The sequence below is a fragment of the Boleophthalmus pectinirostris genome, unplaced genomic scaffold, assembly GCF_026225935.1.
Source record: "Boleophthalmus pectinirostris isolate CB_2022bp ecotype Guang Dong unplaced genomic scaffold, ASM2622593v1 HiC_scaffold_12, whole genome shotgun sequence".
NCBI classification, from domain to species: Eukaryota; Metazoa; Chordata; class Actinopteri; order Gobiiformes; family Gobiidae; genus Boleophthalmus; species Boleophthalmus pectinirostris.
The window spans coordinates 20,595,516-20,613,930 of NW_026571018.1; the positions used below are offsets into that span (position 1 = coordinate 20,595,516).

General features: G+C 37.7%; 2 protein-coding genes across 3 annotated transcripts in view; both read left to right on the forward strand.

The window, feature by feature from the left end:
* gabrb4 (gamma-aminobutyric acid type A receptor subunit beta4) overlaps positions 1-620 on the forward strand; it is a 41,365-nt gene extending 40,745 nt beyond the window's left edge. For both annotated transcript variants that reach the window (XM_055148556.1, XM_055148555.1), the window contains exon 8: positions 249-620. In XM_055148556.1, coding sequence (XP_055004531.1) covers positions 249-602 — 354 coding nt within the window. In that variant the 3' untranslated portion in view covers positions 603-620. The remainder of the gene's footprint in view (positions 1-248) is intronic.
* A 6,702-nt stretch (positions 621-7,322) lies between these two features.
* On the forward strand, positions 7,323-17,617 carry LOC110165026 (V-set and immunoglobulin domain-containing protein 1-like). The gene is made up of 7 exons (XM_020930174.1): positions 7,323-7,536; positions 14,976-15,136; positions 15,534-15,741; positions 16,837-16,992; positions 17,078-17,194; positions 17,296-17,440; positions 17,515-17,617. Exons 1-7 carry the CDS (start codon positions 7,323-7,325, stop codon positions 17,615-17,617), a joined length of 1,104 nt encoding a protein of 367 aa, XP_020785833.1.
* The last annotated feature ends 798 nt before the right edge of the window (positions 17,618-18,415 follow it).

Genomic DNA, 18,415 nt, shown 5'->3' on the forward strand with positions numbered 1-18,415 from the left:
AGAAAAGTTGGGGTACATGTATTTAGCAATAATATCAGCTGTAGGCTAGCCCTCACAGTACAATCAGCTATTTATTAATATTTGCCTGCTTAAACTCTATGGTAACTATTTATGTTGCATGCATCCCATACCATCCCTGCACTGTGCTGTAATTTAATTATTTGGGTATAATGTAGTTTCAGTAAAAGGGGGAGGGGCTTCTCTTGTATTGTCCCGCCGTCCGAATGCTGATGTCATTTCCTGTGTAGGTGGATGCCTACGGGAACATCCTGCTGACCACACTGGAGATGAACAACGAGGTGATGCCCTCCGACGTGGGCAGCAGCGTCAGTGACTCTCGGAACTCCGTCATGTCCTTCGACAGCTCCGGGGTGCAATTCCGGAAGCCCATGGCGCCTCGGGACGGCTTCAGCCACCACTCGCTGGACCGCGCAGCCATGCGCAGCAGGGCTAACTGTCGGCTACGGCGGCGCTCCTCCAAGCTCAAGTTGAAAATCCCCAACCTGTCAGATGTTAGCACCATTGACAAATGGTCCCGGGTCATTTTCCCTATCACCTTTGGATTTTTCAACCTAATCTACTGGTTGTACTATGTGAATTGATGTGCATCCCACTAGGAATCATGGGCCATATTTTGAGAGCACATTAAATTGGCTTTGATACAGTTCCAAAATATGTATACACATATACAAGTTGAACATATGTATATGCATATTTCTATATATTATATTTATATATACACATGTGAAATCAGAAGGACCATTCTGCTGTACAAAGTATTAAAAGGATGACTTGAATGTTTAAGAATAATTGTGAAAGAAGAATTTCAAGGCTTTGAGTTTCTTTTTCCTCCTGAAACAAACACAAGACCTCACTACAGTGGGGTTTTTGGAACTAAGGACTGCATGATATTTTTGCTAAAAAAAAAAGAAAAAAAGTGAAATCTCCTGAAAGAGAAAACAATGTCTCAGAATTGCAATGACTTTTTATTGATACTTATTGTAATCCAAATCCTCTGCAGCTCTGAAATCAGTGGTGGCTTGTCTGTTCAGGCATCAGCTAAGTGAGATCCCCTTCACCACCAGTCACATGACCCCATTACCTGCGGATCACATGCACGGAAACCCTCTGCTTCTACTATGTACAGCAATCTTGTTTGGATTTCGTGTTGTTTTTGAAGTGATATTGTTCTTTATGGGACATCAGCTCTGGCCTCTTGGTCTTCATTTGAGGGCTTTGGATTCAACTGTGCCCAGAGTCGACGCAAACTTGCAATCTTTTTCTTCTTCTCATCTTATTTGACAACATGTCCTTGGGGGTTTCATTATGGTTAAAACAAAATGCTGAATATTGTAGATATATGATTTTGTCTTTAAGAATACTGTGATTTCCGAGAGTGTCAGAACATGTTCTAGCGCTAGGGCATTATTAGCTTAAAAAAGATTCAACTGTATGCATTAATCATTTTGATTGTTCAAAAAGCATTCTGTACATTTTATCATTTAAGTATACATGTATTGTTTCTTTCCTCCTATGGTTGATTTACATTGTTTTAGGTGCATTGATGTCTTATTCTGCTTTTTGTTCACATAGAGGAAAACGGGGTTGGGGAGGGCAGTGCTTTTGTGATCAAAATGAGTGTGTTTTTTTTAGACACAACATATCAGCCCACAGTTGGACTTGAAGACAATGGTAATTTTGTTGTTGTTAATGTTGTTTTTTGGCATTTGTACATGGGTTTATGTTAGCAAGACACATATTTATTTTAGTAAAATTGGGCAGCCCAGTGAGAAGGATAGTTCAAATTAGTCCCATCGAACAACTGCTCTGGACCTATTAAAAATCAGTGCAACCAGGAGGAATTCCATGTGGAGAAAAGGTACTATAAATAGCCATGAAACAACCGAAAAGGCCTATAATCCATATGCACTGTTGTTTATTTTCTACAACACACACAGGGCTCAGGTTCATTAGCAGACAAACTGATTTACCAGAGAATATAGCTTACGTTCTAGATACAATTTGAGTAGTTTTTAGGTTAGGCTAACTGCGTTATTTTATGTGCTCACCAAAGTTAAAGACTAACAGAAAAGCCTTACATGCTTTTCTTAAGCAACATCACCTTAACCATTGTCATGTTCACATAATATAGCTACCACGTGCGTTCACCATGCATTATTGGACCTCATAGCAGAAAATGCGGTTGGGTTGTCCCTGAAGAAATACACGTTGAAAATCCAAAAAAGGGGAGATGGAAGCAGAGCAGAGTAATACGCTGAAGTTTGATAGATTTAGCATTAAAAAATATTGGAAACATTTTAAGAAATACAGCTCACCCGTAAATCAAAAAACTGGATCATTGTAAGAACTGCTTATGTAGCTGCCCATGACTTGAAACCAAATATTCTGTTCATGATTGATATTATACAAATGTAGATTGGTTACAGAGACAATATAACAACTATGGGGAAAATATTGTAGGAGGCGTTGTAGCATGCTTCGACTATGAAGTAAACTTTGGAAAGGGGAGCGTGTAATTTCCAGAAAACACACTGGAAATAATGTTGAAAAGAGAATGGAGCAAGGAGAGGATATAAAATACTGTGTTGCATTGTTATAGCATAAAGGACACTGAACTACACTTGTCCTGAATAATGTGAGAAAATGGGTGAAAATAATTGCACTAAAAACTAAAATAAAGTAATATATGTATCATTAACATTAGAATATATTATACCATATAGAGTATTATGAATCTATAAAGATGTACCTGTAGTTTGTCATTTTTTAGTTGTTAGATTCATTCTCTATTCCTGTGAAGCCAACTGTACAGTTGGTTATGCAATGGCCTTGATTGCGTTTTTTGCAGTATTTCTTTTTGTTTTACTGACAGTATTTGTAGCGCCTGAATCAGGACACTTTTTGAATTTAGCGTTTTTTTGAAATGAGACGAGGCGGAGATTAGTACCAACGTGCTTTTCACATTTCTGTATTTCACCAGTTTAGCTCATCGGTAGAAAAAGTAGTAACATAAAATGGGGGTTTGACGCAGGTTACATCACCCCTTCACCCCACTGTTCACAGCAACAGCTTGTCAAATTGTTCAAAGGCAATATGATGGATCTTTACCTGACTAGAGGCCAGGCAATGTATTTTGTTCTTGTACAAGCAGAGCACATTCAGCTGAAATAGTGGAGCAGCTTTTGACTTGAAGGGAGATTAATTATCTATTGTGCCAAAAGATCGTGTTTTGCAATGTATGGTTTCAAAATCAGGTTGGTTTAGTTACCGAAATAAAAACGAAATGCCTTTTGAGGTTTTTCATATTAGATGCATAGATTTAATTAACATCCATTACAGACACATTTGCAGCCCTTGCATGTTCACAATGAGCACCATGTCACTCACTCACACATATATGAGCTCTGAATACAAAATCAGTGCATTCATCCCAAAAGCTGTGAGGATATTATGTTTTATGCTTTACTTTATAATATTTGCTTAAACAAGAGAAAATATATTTCATTTGAAGAGTAGAGGAAAAAAAGTGTTGAACTGATTTCAATGTGAATTTTCTTGCCTCTAGTGTATATGTGTAATTACATGTGAATTGTACTGTAAATATGATATCTTTCACTTAATAGTTCTTAATGCATGAACAAAAACATGGCAGTTCGTAATACCAGCTAGCCTCACTGCTAATGGCATGGACAGCTTCTCTAGCATTGGCATACTTCTGCAAACGAAACCTAAAAAATGAAACACAAGAAATACACAGTGTGAACAAAATAATGAAGGAATCGTCTCACAAAGGCCTCACAGTGTTCGCCTGCTCCCTTCTCACTACACTGAAGGGAGCCTCTCTCCTCCTGTACGGTCCTGTATTTAACAGTATGCCTTGGTTCACCCTCAGCAGTTGGAGTGATGTCATTCTGAGGGAAGTGTCTAACTTAATTTCACATGATCTAAGTGGGCTTTTCCACCTGTGAGTTACAGCACATTCAATAACATGTTTACCTCAGCTATCATGCTACATGATGAAATTAAGGGCATATCTCTGAGCAGGCAGAGGAGCAGGATAGCCTTAAAAAGGGAGTGAGTAGTCTTTTCCTGTTCCTCAACGAAGAAAAAAATGTCACGCGTGTCCTTGAACACTCATGAGCAGTGTTACTGGGCAACCATGTGCTCAAGTGCAGCTGCTCCCGGCCAACAATAGATGTCTCTGTGCAGGCTGCTTCAGGAAGTCAATATTTTAGAGCTATTGATCACAATCAGTCTCTGCATGACGTAAAGCACTGACCTCACATTTACGTTTGACAGAAAATGCTCATATCAACATTCAAATGATTCTCTTTTCGCGTCAGGACACTGGTGCATGATTTGATCATCGGAACCACATGCGATACATGCTATACACAATTTTATTCTCACATTTACTCTTAAAATTAGATTTTGTGTTTGTTGTCAGCTGCACTTTATAACACGTGTTTATTTTGGGGCATGTCGTTCAGAATTGCACCACTCTAAAGATTATGCAGAGCTGAATGTGTGAACACAACTGTGCTGGAGTGTAATGAATCAGTGATGACACACTAACCAGATGTGAGCAAACTTCAGCACTGTGGGGCCTTTCTCGCTAAATTCATTATTTTGTGGACCTTGTAGGTTTTGTTTTGCATGACCTAAGTTTGAAAAGGTTTATTTTCATATCTTTTTAACTCACACCATCAGTGTCATCTCCATAGCCAGGAAAAAGACAGATCCAGTGTTTACATGCTAAAATTGCACTTGTTTTACAGCCAGCTCTATAAACCTTGTGAAACAAACTGTTGATAAAACCGGAAGACAAAAACATGTACATGTGCTATGTACTCACTGTAAATCACTCAATTGGGATTAGGTGCACTGAGTGCATGCTGTAGTTCTATCAGGTTCTGCATAAGCATCGGCATCAATCGCCCTCACTACAAAGGATGTAGAGGATGCTCTGTCTGCAGTAGCGTCTGAACGTAAGCCATGTGATTGCACACTGAGTGGTGTTTCTCTTCAATATGCTGCTGCCTCTGGTTCTGCTCTCTGTCCATTACAGTAGGAGGATTCTTAAAGAGGCTGTGCTGATTCCCAGTAACACATGAACTAGACGCAGACCAGGGAGACCGTGTCCTCTCTAACCAGTAGGTCAAAAAGACTCCTATTACAGTGAAAAATTGGGGAAAAAAAGAGAAAGAAACCCACTAAGAGAATAGCCTGTTTCTTTTGAAATATGGATGAGTAGATCTATTTTTCTTCATTTCTGTGTTCATTTCTGATTTCCTGTATTTGTTGCATTTGTTATGGATTGTTCCTCTTATTGTAGATGTTGTTTTATCATGAGAAGGAAATGTTTTTCATCTGATATACTGGCACTGGAAGAAAATAGCATTTGGTTTTGTACTGTACTTGTTTTGTTCACATTGGGCGCTTATTTGATTCAGTTGTTTAATAAGGTGTTTGATTTCATTTGGAGTATTCGTACTCATGGAATCAACATTTGTGTAGTATCAAGTTGTATTTTTTTTGTCAGTGCAAATTAATGTTATAGTGTCAATCAGCTTTTTTAGGTGTTTGAACAAAATGTGTTTTTTACAAATACAAAGTGTTCAAGTATGTGGTATAAAAAGGGTTCATTCAAATAACAGACTTTTTACAAATAAAGGCTTATACAGTGACGAAAGCACGAAGTCTTTTCATTTGCCCTTTGAGGACTAATATGTTTAGTTTCAGTTTCGATTTACATGTTTTGTTCACCTTATTAGTCCCCAAAAGGTAAATCCTCACATACAAATGGTACAAATCAGGTATCTGCTATTGTTGCTAATGCAGTTCTCACATAAGTTGGTGTCTTGCATTTGACTGTTCAATACGAAGACAGCCCCACAACAAAACAACTACAACTGTTTTCTTTTAATTTCGTAACAAAACATTGCGCGTTTATGAGAATACCTCCTTTCATACCCTTTTTCCTGAATAAAGACGCAAAGTGACTCCTACTGACATTTGCCCCATTCTTCAATTGAAAATCAATTACACTTTCTGGCAAATAGTGAATTAAGTAATGATCAGGTGTAACAATGGTACGCTGTGTCCTGGCTGGGGCATTTCACAAACTTTTACTTTGTGCTGTGCTCCTGAAAATCTCCCCATGATTAATTAGTTTTGTCAAAAGAACAGATGCAATTGCAACTATTTGCCGAGCGTTGTGTCCTTAGTCGAGGACATCGGACTAAATTTGGAAGTACATTTGGGTACTCTTTATAAGGTGCACTGTGCTCTTGAACTCTAGTGAACGTTTAGGTTCAAAAGTGAGGACAGACTAATGATGCTCTATGACATCTGAAATATTATCTGTTCTGCAAAAGCACAACCCTGAGCAGGGGCACAGGGGGCGCTAAAGGGCGCTGTAACCTCAGTGGAGGAAGTTTGGGGGCAGATTTTAAGGATTTTTTACATTTCAAACACAATACTCAATTTAATACTTCATTTGCACTAAACATCTCAGATGCACCAATGGTGTAAATTTTTTTTTAAATTTCCCTTCTCTTACAGGCATTATATATATATATATATATATATATATATATATATATATATATATATATATATATATATATATATACATACAACTACAATTCTTTTTTTTTGCTGTACCAGTTGATGGAAATTGCAGTATTTGTGTTCAGTTTTTTTCACAGCAGAGGTTTTGTGTTCATACCTTGACATGTTTTGACTGCAGACTGCCTGCCTCTCCCAGTAGGAAAGAGACAGTGCCACAACCACTGTCATCAGATGGCAAGACACAGCAACATCATATGGCACTTCAGTCGACGCGAAGGTGCTAAACTCTGAACTCTGAAGAAAAAAAAAAATTAATTTGATTGATTTGAAAGATGAGAGGGGCCGTCATCAGAAAGAATGAGATGATGATTTTGCAGTTTACAGGTCATTTTAAAAATCTTAAACAGCCAAACTCTGATATTACTCAGAGTTTGAGTGTGCAAGTAAACACAGCCAGTGAGTCCTGCATTTTTCTTACTTTCTTTCTTCTTAGGGTTCAAAAACAATTATTTAATTACAGTGGGACAAAAAGGGTTTCAAACTAGGTGAATGATAAAACCAGGAATAAACAGATGACACTTTGATGCAAAAAGGTAAAAATAAGGACTAAACTGTAAACTGTAAACCAGGGCTTAGTTCATGCTTCATAGTTATCAGGACTATTAACAGGACTTAAAAAAAAACCCAATCAAAAGTTTGAAAATGCAATATAAAACAAGCATGTAAGGATGATGAGTTGGGCCTTCGTCTTCGCTCCTCTCTCTCCTTCACATGGCTCCCAGCAAGCGACAGGGGACTCTAAACTGCCTGTAGGTGTGAACATGTCTGCCTCCGTGTGTGTCAGCACCGTGACTGACAACACGCTGGGCCCTTACACCCAATGCATGCTGGGAGCAGCTATTGCCGGGTTGAGTGGTCTGGAGAAGGACACAAGACCATATGGTAACATAAATGTCTCTTTACTCCAACCACCATTCAAATGAATATGCTGGGTTATTAATTGGGCGCTGATGGCTTTAAATACTCATTAGTCCTAGGTTTTATTAATGATTTTTGAGGTGTGGCGTCCCCAGACACCAATACATCATTGTCGTCAGGACCACCTCCCTTAGGCATCGTGGGTAAACGCTCACATGCACATGCATACCAATGACGCATATGAGGCAGTATGGGCAACACACTGGAACATGATGGAGGGTGTGGGGGCATGGGGAGGGGCTATAATATAAGAAATATGTCTTTTTGTAAAATCACAATTCTGAACATACCAACTATTTTGTAAAGCACATCTTTTGTGTATATAGTAATGATCAGTGTGGCCAGTAAAAGTCAAACCATTATATGACTTGTATGAAAACCTTCTTTGTGTTTTTTACAGCTTCATAACATGCATTTTTTGAGGTGAGGCTGTTTTATGATAAATAATATATAGGGTGAGAAAAGTGAGCAGTGATGCGGTTACAAAGGCACTGAGAGGTTTTCTCAATCTGCTGTGTGCACTGACTGTCAGCGTAAGCCTATAAACAGGGACAGAAATCACTTCTATACGGTCACTGTATCATTATGGCATATGAAAAACAATATACTACTGTACTTTACTTTACTTTCTTTTGCATTACTGCAAATACAAACATAACAGCATTATTGTAGTATGCCTGTAGCATTGTCCTTTTTTAGAAGTCAAATCCTATCGGTGTGTGATGAAAGGATTTCCAACAATTGATTCATGACTGTAATTACTTTCCTTCAGCTTTGAGGACCCCCCTGTTTAAAACCAGAATTTACACGTATTAGCAAAACTGATATGGGTCAAAGGTCAAGCATTGATCTTAAAGGGGATGAGAAACAGTTACCCAGGGCACCTTCATACTTAGATACAATCAATGTGATCGTAGAAATGGCATGAAAGAGTATATTTGGTGTAAAAACAGACAAATGTTAGTTCCCTATGATAACCCCTCGACCCTGATGAAAATAAACAAATAAATAAGTAAACAACTGCTGAAAAATCATACATATAGGCTATGGCTGCAACTAATAATTATTTTAGTAGTTACCATAGCAAAAGAAAAATTATATTCTGTCAACTTGACAAAGGTTGTTTTGCTTTGTTTTTTGACAGTTTAATTTTTCATTTGCTATGTATCCTACCCAGCTGAGTAACACAGACACACAGACACAGACAACTTTAGTAGTCAGTGATGATTTTTTTACAGTATTCAACTAGTCAAATGATTATTTCTATATACATTGAGATTTTTAAATACATTATAACCAAATAAAGGTAAAATATCCTGATTGCTGAAGTGTACTACTGACTAAAATCAAAACATTTTTTAATAAGTAGAAGTTTTGGGACATGCTTAAAGGGCCCATATTATGTTTTCTGATCTATGTTTTAATGTTTTTTTCTTAATCAAAACATACTCAGAGTTGTGTTTCATTTCATTCACACATTTAAAACGCAAACAAAATGCAACTTCAAGTATGTTTTTGATGAAGTAACAATATTATCTTTGCATACTATAGGACCTTTAAGACTCCATATAGTCCAAATAGCAATAATGATTTTCAAATTAATTTTAATAGTTGACTAGGCACAATTATTTCAATTAATTTTTGCAGACCTAAGGCTATTTTAACAAGTTACATTTATGAATTTGTTTTTTTGTTTTTTGCACGTCAGCTTTTTTAATCTATTCATTTCCTTTTCACTACATTATCTGTAACTGTAAGTTGCAGTAGCTCCTGGTTAGTGCTTCATCATGCTTAGCCGCTGTGCTACAGTGTGTCCCGTAACGATCCCCTCCCTCTGTTCCTCCACAGCCGACCGGCAGATTTAATGCCCAGGTTTGTCTCTGCTAATTGATTTCTTTTAATTTACTCTGGCCCGCCTCAACCAGCCTCTTCGACAGTTGATTATGGCCCTAAGTGAGTTCACCTTGAGAAGAGCTGAGGTGTATAAATAATATGTCCACCAACATGCATCTAAGCAGGCACAGAACCTACTCTAGCGTTTATTTCAAAACATTGGCACAGTTATGGGCTGGATTTTCACAGTAACCCAGCTCTTCATCAAGGCTGGAGTGGCTCACTCTGTAAAAACACAGTAAAGTAGCTCCCTGAAACATACCTCCATTTCCATGTGCTATTGTCAGCACTCCATAAAAACATCAAATATTGAACATGTGCATTAACGCAGGTCAGGACTGATGGCTGCTCCTAGAAAAAAGCTCAAAACACGGAAGCTTGGGTTATTGGTTTAGAAATGCTTGCTTTAGCTGCTATTGTTTATGGAGGCATTTTTAAAGAATTACAGTTACATAAAATTACTAACAGTAAAAAACTGAGGATTTTGGATAATATGGTTTGTGCTGAGCTAGGCAATTAGTCCCTACCTTTTTTGTCTTGAGAGCTCCTAGCTTTGTCTCACATTCCAGGTAAAATATGTTATTTGAATACTATATTTATTTATTTCTATAAAATGTTCTTATTTTAATGACACCGATGTCCAAAATTCTCCAAAAGAATGTAAAATTTACTACAAAGAACAAACAAATTCAGTTTCCCTTTCTTAAAAATCTGAGACTATCCAGGAACCCTGGTCCCCGTAGCAATGATCTTTGTTGGCAATTATCATGAATATATAAAATGCCCCATGAACAATTATTGACTACCCTTTTTATTAGAATAAACAATATTAGTGTTTACAGTTCCATCTCTACTGGGAAATAACACTAACAATGCATCCATGACTTGCCAGATATTTTATAAATTCAAGGAAAATGTATGAGATAAAGTAAAGAAAAATTGTATATAAAGAAAGAAACAATAAGTAAATGCTATTTGCCAAACACAAGAAACCTTTCTGTGGACATCATCTGCAATATTCCAGTGTCTATCTTTAAGGGATATTCTTGGAGCAGCTGTTTAAGGGAGCTGAGATTGAAGAGAGAGGAGCAAGAGTGGGAATATAATGTGTGTAATAAAATATTAAGACACATCTCTTTTATGCAATGTGACCATCGCTGAGCCACTAAAGCCAGCCCCAGGGATATGATTCTGATAACATGGTGGCTTATATGCAGAGAGACGAGGGCCAGAGGTGAGATACCAGTTACACCAGTGTGTGGCATAGCTTTGCATATTGCATGAGGAGGAGATGCAGAAGCCTGTGCATCTCAGAGGGGAGTATATAGATAATTGTAGAGAGGAACACTGATTTAAAATGATATTCCTCAGACAATTTTGTGAAATCTAAACAAATTTTGTACTGTAATCACTTGACATACACAGCAAAACTTCAGGATATATCTGATTTGAATTGACTCCAAACTTAATAATTTGCCTATACTATGCTCTGTATAATAAAAGAACAATAAAGAAAAATAGATCAATATGATTTTTATTTTATTTTATAATTTTTTTTTACATCACTAGTTCTGATTTAATACTAGCTCAAAAAAGCAGAGTAGTCACATTTTGTGCAGTGCTCTTATTGCACTAAAGCTTTAAAATAGAGAATTGATATTGATAGTGATGTATTTTCTTTAAACAGTTGAACAGCACAAAGAATATGGCATTTATATGTGGCCCAATATATAAGCCAGCTGGGGCACATTTACTTATCAGCACAGATATCCAAAATTAAATAACTGCATAAATTAATATCACCTCAGCACTGAATACATATAATATATGTATTTATTTATAAATCTGAATAATTTTTCAACTATGTTTTATGAATGGTAGTTAAAAGAAGTGATTCTAAATTTTTAATAAGCCTCTCTGTAAGCCATCACTCCTCTTTTATTCCAAACTGAAGGAGATACTGGCCTCATAGGGTTGAGATGTTTTGTCATGACATGAATTCAGGGTGGATGTAGGTCAGTAAAAACACTATTAAATCAAGTGTCTGGGGGCCCATGGAGCCTGTAGAAAGCCCACTGTTCCACTCTGACAAAGGATCAGCTCAGTGCTCATACCAGATCAAAGAAGCACGTCAGACATCAAGTTGACAGGCATCGCTCTCCGTTTTCAGCATGAACCCAATAACTCCTGTGCTCCTCCTGATCTCAGGTCACCTCCGCCCGTCCCACTTTTACACTTATTTATACAGCTCAAAGAGAAGCTATTTCTGCTTCTTTACTGCTGAAATGATTATAGTTATAGACACCTTTTGTTTTTCTTCTCTTAACGAAATCAAAAGGCTAGGGCAGAATATTACTCATTTAAAGGTGCACTATGAAATTCTTCTAGGGTAAGGTTAACCATTTTCTTATCTTCATGAAGACTGATATACCTAGAAAATTCCAGTATGACACTGACTAACTAATACATCTAGCAGGTTTGCTACAAGCAGTTACAGGTTTCAAAAGATTCTTAAATACATTTTTGCTCTGAGCAGGCTTGCCTCTCCACACATGTGACCTGTATCTCGGCCTGATGCTATCACTGGCTTGTATCTATATTGATGGAAATTTGATGTCATACTGTGGGTCATTCCAAGCAAAGCATTATCATCCCTGCATGGAGACAAGCAGATGGCAGACTCTACCTGAAAAAATGCAAAGTGCAGCTTTACATAGGCTTACAAACCTCAGAAACCATGTTATAACTTAGGCTGCACTATGCTTTCAACGGCATTGAAGAAACATACAATACCCCCCTACACGAATATAACACACACAGTCACCATCCAAGAACCAGCCCTGCCATCTGCTGGTAATCATGTGAACTGCAGCCTGACTTCACAAGGACTTCCACTCATCATCACTATTACTCCACTCGTCTCAAAACAATTACTCAAATCTGTAGACTACTAATATGAAGCTATTCCACATCCGTCTGCCTGTACGTCCAAACCAGTCTGTAGAAATAAAAGCAGACAGTGTGAATCAGAGCTCCCCACAGGCGCCGACAGGAAAATACCGATGGAGTGGGCGGATGAATACGAGAGTGCAGCAGAGACACGGCTGTGGGCTGTAGTGTCCGTCCACCACCGACTGGCAGGATAGCCTCTGTCTGACTGACTCACCGTTACATGTGAAATATTAAGACAAAAAACATCCCTATAGATAGAATGGGAAAATGACTAAATGCTTGATAAGATCCTGGGGAAATGGTTTCAAATGAAGGAATGTAATGCACTGCGTAACTTTTCAGCTGGAGGAAACACCATTTGCATGTCTCCATGTAGATGTTAATGCTTTACTTGTAATGTAATGTCATTTTGAAGACAAGCAGATGGCACCACCAGGCCATGTTACTGATAAAATCTGTGAAAAGGTGACCCTGCTTACTGTAAAAATGCAGCAATTGCACCAGGGGGATACTGTACTGCTGTATATAGCTTTGTCAGCCTTGAATGTTCCACAGTGTAGTATTAAATGTATCAATCTTTGTAAAGATTAGCCAAGTTAAAGGTCAGATGGCATACTTTCACATGCTTTTTTAAGTATTTGAAGCAATAATTAACAGCTTATGTAACATACACATACATGGAAGATAGAGGCATGCCACTCTGAGGAACGTTCCAGGTAAATATATATATCCATGGTGGACCACAACAGAAAAGTTACTTAGTGCACCTTTAAATAAATGCTAGACATGCAGGTAGTGAGCAATCTAAAAAAAAACAAAAAAAAGTGCAACTTTAATCTAAGCATCAACTTTAAAAAGTTTAACTGCATCTACATTATATCCAGCCAGTCACAGCTCACTTGAAGGCGGCACTTGATGAGGTTAATTTTACTATCAGAAAATAATGACCAAGTTAGTGCTCCTAAGGTTGGGCACACAAAGCCTATGAGTATTACAGCACTATACTGTATTACTCATGAGTCTCAGGCATATTTCAGGCTATAGCAATAACACAATTCTATCAAAACAAAACCCTTCAAATCAGGAAGGAATAATGTTCCTGAAAGCCATGAATAGCCATACAGCCTTTAGAACTGAAGTATGAGTTATTTAGTGTTTGTCTGTTTTTTATTATGTACATATAGGCTACAATTGCACTATGTAAAGCACTTTTTATCTGTGAAAGATGCTCTATAAATAAAGTCTGACGACTTACAATAACACAGAAGTTAGCTGCCTCTTCTTTTTCCCTCTCCACTGTATTTACCTGTTTGTTTATATGAAGATGTTCCTGTATGTTTTTCAAACCATCACTAGGTCATCCTGAGTTGAATTTAAAAAAGGTGGCCTCCAAACACCAGTCACACATGGTTGTTTGAGAGTGGGATGGTCTAACTTCCTGCCCTGTCACCAAACTGTCTTGTGTTTAATGAGTGCTACATGCCCCTTCACTCCCCTGGATTACCCACAGCCTCTCTCACTTCACCCCTTCAGTCACCCCTAATCAACATTTTTCCATAGCTAATCACCTATGTCAGCCGCTGGTAATTGCACACAATTAATCATGTGTTATTCACTGTCTCTCGAACAGCACTGTAGTCGGCTTGGTGTGAACGAAAGCAGCAGAGGTGAAACTCCCTTTATTAAGTACGCAGGGCCTGAGAATCAACTCCCCAATGATAAGAGGCATGTTGCTTTAGCTTACACTTCCTTGAGGCAAGTGATAAAGGCCAGGTGGAGATTAAATTACATTAATTCCCCACACTAGAAGCCCTGACCCAGAATGACTTACAAGACAAGGAGAAAGGAGTGCAACCACCAAAGTGAATGAATGGAATTGTAGTATCACCCCAGCTCATACTCTGCAACTATAACGAATATTTTAGTAGTCGACTAATCAAACGATTATTTCTATTGTACTTGTACTTCTGTGGTAGAAACTTTATGAATACATTATCACAAGATAGAAATATGGTCTGGAAGCTTCTAGATAGAGAATATGTATGAATAAAGAATAAATGTTGCAACAAAACTGCAACAGTTTGCTGCAGCAAAAGTTGAATTTCCCTCGAGATCACTAAAGTATCCCTCCCTCTTCGTTAGATTTAATAATGCCACTGTCTATGTTATACAATGGTATATGTGTTCTGCTATTATCAAATTATGATATTTTTTTTATAGTCAGTTAGTCACAATTAATGTATTACTGCAGTCCTATGCTAAACATTAACTTTGACCACTTTAATGTATTTTCAAAAATCCATCTCAACACACCCACTACTGTAAACACAGAAATACAAACAGTGTGTTATCAAAGTTACCTTTGCCTGATACTGAAGTCTTTTCTTTCAATGTAACGTCTGAGGCATTTGTTAGAGCAGAGGTACTCAGTGAACACGTTTACATCTGGATCAGGCAACATGCTGTACTTCTCAGTGTTTTTCGCCCTCTTTGGTAAGCTCTGAAAAAAGTTGAAATATTTTAATTGCATGTACATGAAATAACATTTTGTCTTCCAGGCTGTGTGGAATTAATAACTGTTACAACTCCGCACAAGTTTGTAAATGTTACAACGGGAGGAACAGTCCTGCTCCAGTGCACGTTTGTGACGAGCCAGCCGACTAATGGTCTGACCATTCAGTGGGACATGGTCTCCAAGACCTCCATGACTCCACAGCAGGTACCCCCAAAATCCCTGAAGAACATCATTATATCAGTATGACAAGTAAATTCTGCTTAGCTTGATTGTTACTGTTAATTTTGTCCTGAAATAAAGTTGGATTAAAAAAAAAGGATTACAAATTTATGCATTTGGTTTTATATAAACAGAATCAGCATCTTACATGTTTAGACTTTGGTGTATTATTTAACTTGAAATTTACAAATGCATTCTCATGGCACCAACTCTTATTGTTCAGACTGAGTAAGTGTGAGTCATAGGTTTTGTTGTCCCAAGGTGGGTCTTAATGCTACACCGTGATACTCATAATGGACCATGGTGACATTATTAATTGTTTTGTACAAGTACTGTAAAATACTTTGGAGCTAGGGAAATTAATTCTTCTCTTGTCGACTAGCTATATTACTACCAGGCTGGCAAAGATTTGATCACACAACCATATGAGGGAAGAATTCAGCCTCCTCTGTCTCCAGCCACATCCTACAACGCCTCAATAATCATCAGAAACATGCAGCCTGCAGACTCCGGGGTGTACACATGTGAGGTGCACAACTACCCCGACGTAGCTGGTCAATCTCAGGTCAGCATCGTGGTCAATGTGCTAGGTGAGTACAACACTTGGTCTGTTCAGAGAGTTGAAATGGGGTATGACAAAAAATAAAATACATTGCAAATTGCTTTTAATATTAATTACATAAACATAAAATATACAGACTTTTAATAATTGCCATATAACATAAAGAATAGACAAATTACTTCCTCAAAAGTACTTTCTCCAAACCACTTGCTTGTACTGACAAACAATTGACTATAAATATGAGATTAAAAAGACCCTAGCATATCACTGACAGTTAGAAATGCCTGAAATCAATCTTGATTAAATTATGATTAAATGCACAGCTCTAACAGTGGAAGAGCAGGACATACTCAGACAAGGATGTAAAATGGGGAATCCTCAGTATGTCCCCACAGTGACAGGGGGATATCTGAAGGGAAAATCCTTTACAAAGGCTGCAGCTGACTCCAAACCTCTGATAAGTGGAGCATGATGGATCGTAAGGAGTTTTTTGGTAAAGTATATGGCTATCCTTAGGTTGTACTTAGATCTTTTCAATGCTGTGCCATTGATATGTTTATGTGATGTCCCTGAATAGTGTGATTCTTCTGTTTGAATCCTCTCATTCAGAGTTACCACGACAACATCAGCATCCTCAGCAGTTCCCATGGTAACAGCAGCAGCCTTCGCATTGTGTTGAAATTAGAGTAGGACTGTTACCGCATCCTTGTACAGCAAAGTGAATGTAAACTGACACGTGCCACTTGCTGTAGAAGCTTCCTCCTTCCACCTACCTCATATATGTAGACAGCCCGCTCATATTAGGTCTTCTTCACACCTTGAACAATGGAATTCTTATCACACATAAAAAATGTTTTATTTTTTACATCTTTTTACACATATTTCTGTATTACCATGCCATTTGTCCCATTAAGTTAATAATGTATTACTTCATAATGTATCAGTGAACACATAATGCAATCAGGTGCTGTTTTTTTTTTTTTTTTTTTTGGTGAAAGTGAAAGTGAAGTCCAGACTAATTAACAAGCAATCAAGTCTAAATGAATGACCTATATGTCTACAATGCAACAGGATGCTCATACCTAAACTATAATAATGTGAGTTTGTGCCTGTCCTGACTCAGAGAAGCCATCACAGCCCTACTGCTCAGTTCATGGAGATGTAGAAACAGGCCACTTGGTCACTCTGACCTGCCACAGCGAGCACGGGAGTCCTCCCCCTATCTACACGTGGATCAGACTGGACCAAACCAAGACCAGGAGGCCCGTGTTGGGCAGAAGTCAGTAATCAAAGCTTTGATGCTATTATTGTAATGCAAAATTGGTTGGCTTGATTGTAATTTTATGTTTTTTTTACTTTCACAGCTACTGACACCGGGATTCTCCAGATTGCTAACATATCTCAGTTTGAGTTTGGGGAGTATCAGTGCAATGCCACCAATGCTGTTGGCTATTCAACTTGCACTATAGAGTTAAACCCTGGTAATTAAATATCATATGTATTCACTTATTTTCTGTATAATAGTAAACTCTTTTCTTTTCTAAACTTTTTTTTTCTAATTACCTTGAGTTTGTGTCTGCAGAAGCGGGGGCTGGAGTGGTTGCTGGAGCAGTGATCGGCGCGTTGCTGGGTTGCCTCTTGATCGTGCTAATCGTGTGGTTTATTGCTCACACTGTGAAGAAGAGCAAATACAAAGCTGTTAAAGCGTCTGAGGCCAACGAGAAGAAGTGAGTTTTTTTTGTAGAAGCAGAAACCTCGATCTGGTCACAATCAGTATGCATCTCACAGTTATGTTCACTAGGGGGCGCCCTTCTCAGGCTGTCAGCGCTCCTCCTGCCACTGTGGAGACTGAAATCACGACGAGCGACAACCGCCACGAGGAGGAGGACGAGGGACAGGAATAAAGAAATCAATGTGTCTAATGAAGCATTTTTACATCAAATAATTGTAGGATCTTCAAGGAATTTGACGTTGTCATTGTGTCATTCTCATCTACGTTTCCGATTCTTATTAGAGTTAAATTTGTCCACTGAATCAGATATGACTCACGTTGTTAATAGGCTGTAAGCATTTTTGTGGTTAATTGAGACTGAGACAAAGAAACAAGGAAGAGATTGTATGGTGACATAGCCATGTTGCATATGACATTGCAAGTATTAAAGTATTCAAATAAATACTGACTTCATGCATATATACAAACTGTATACACAATGTAGTGCGAAATTGTTTGTTTGTTTGTTTTTTATTTAGATCCCCATTAGGTACTGAAGAACAGCAACTATTCTTCCTGGGGTCAGTAACATTCTATAAATGCCTTTTTCTGCAGGAAAACAGGATGTACATGCACTACATTTGTACTAACAATGAAAGGTAAAAACAGATAACAAAATATACAAATAATCATAACATCTGATGCACATAAATAAACATATACATACATACATACACACACTTGCACATATACATACATGTATATATCCCCATACATGCATACACCCAGATATACATACATATATACACACATACACATATACACATATACATATATACACACACACACATATACACATATACATATATATACACACACACACACACATATATATATATATATATATATATATATATATATATATATATATGTGTGTGTGTGTGTGTATATATATATTTTCAAATCAGAGACAACACAATTCCTTTATTCA

What these genes read in the sequence shown, in the direction of transcription:
- LOC110165026 (XM_020930174.1), top strand. Translation starts at nt 7,323, where the DNA reads ATGATGAGTTGGGCCTTCGTCTTCGCTCCTCTCTCTCCTTCACATGGC. An exon ending in GAAGGACACAAGACCATATG is followed by an intron (nt 7,537 to 14,975) that starts GTAACATAAATG and finishes TTTGTCTTCCAG; the next exon opens with GCTGTGTGGAATTAATAACT. An exon ending in CCTCCATGACTCCACAGCAG is followed by an intron (nt 15,137 to 15,533) that starts GTACCCCCAAAA and finishes CTTGTCGACTAG; the next exon opens with CTATATTACTACCAGGCTGG.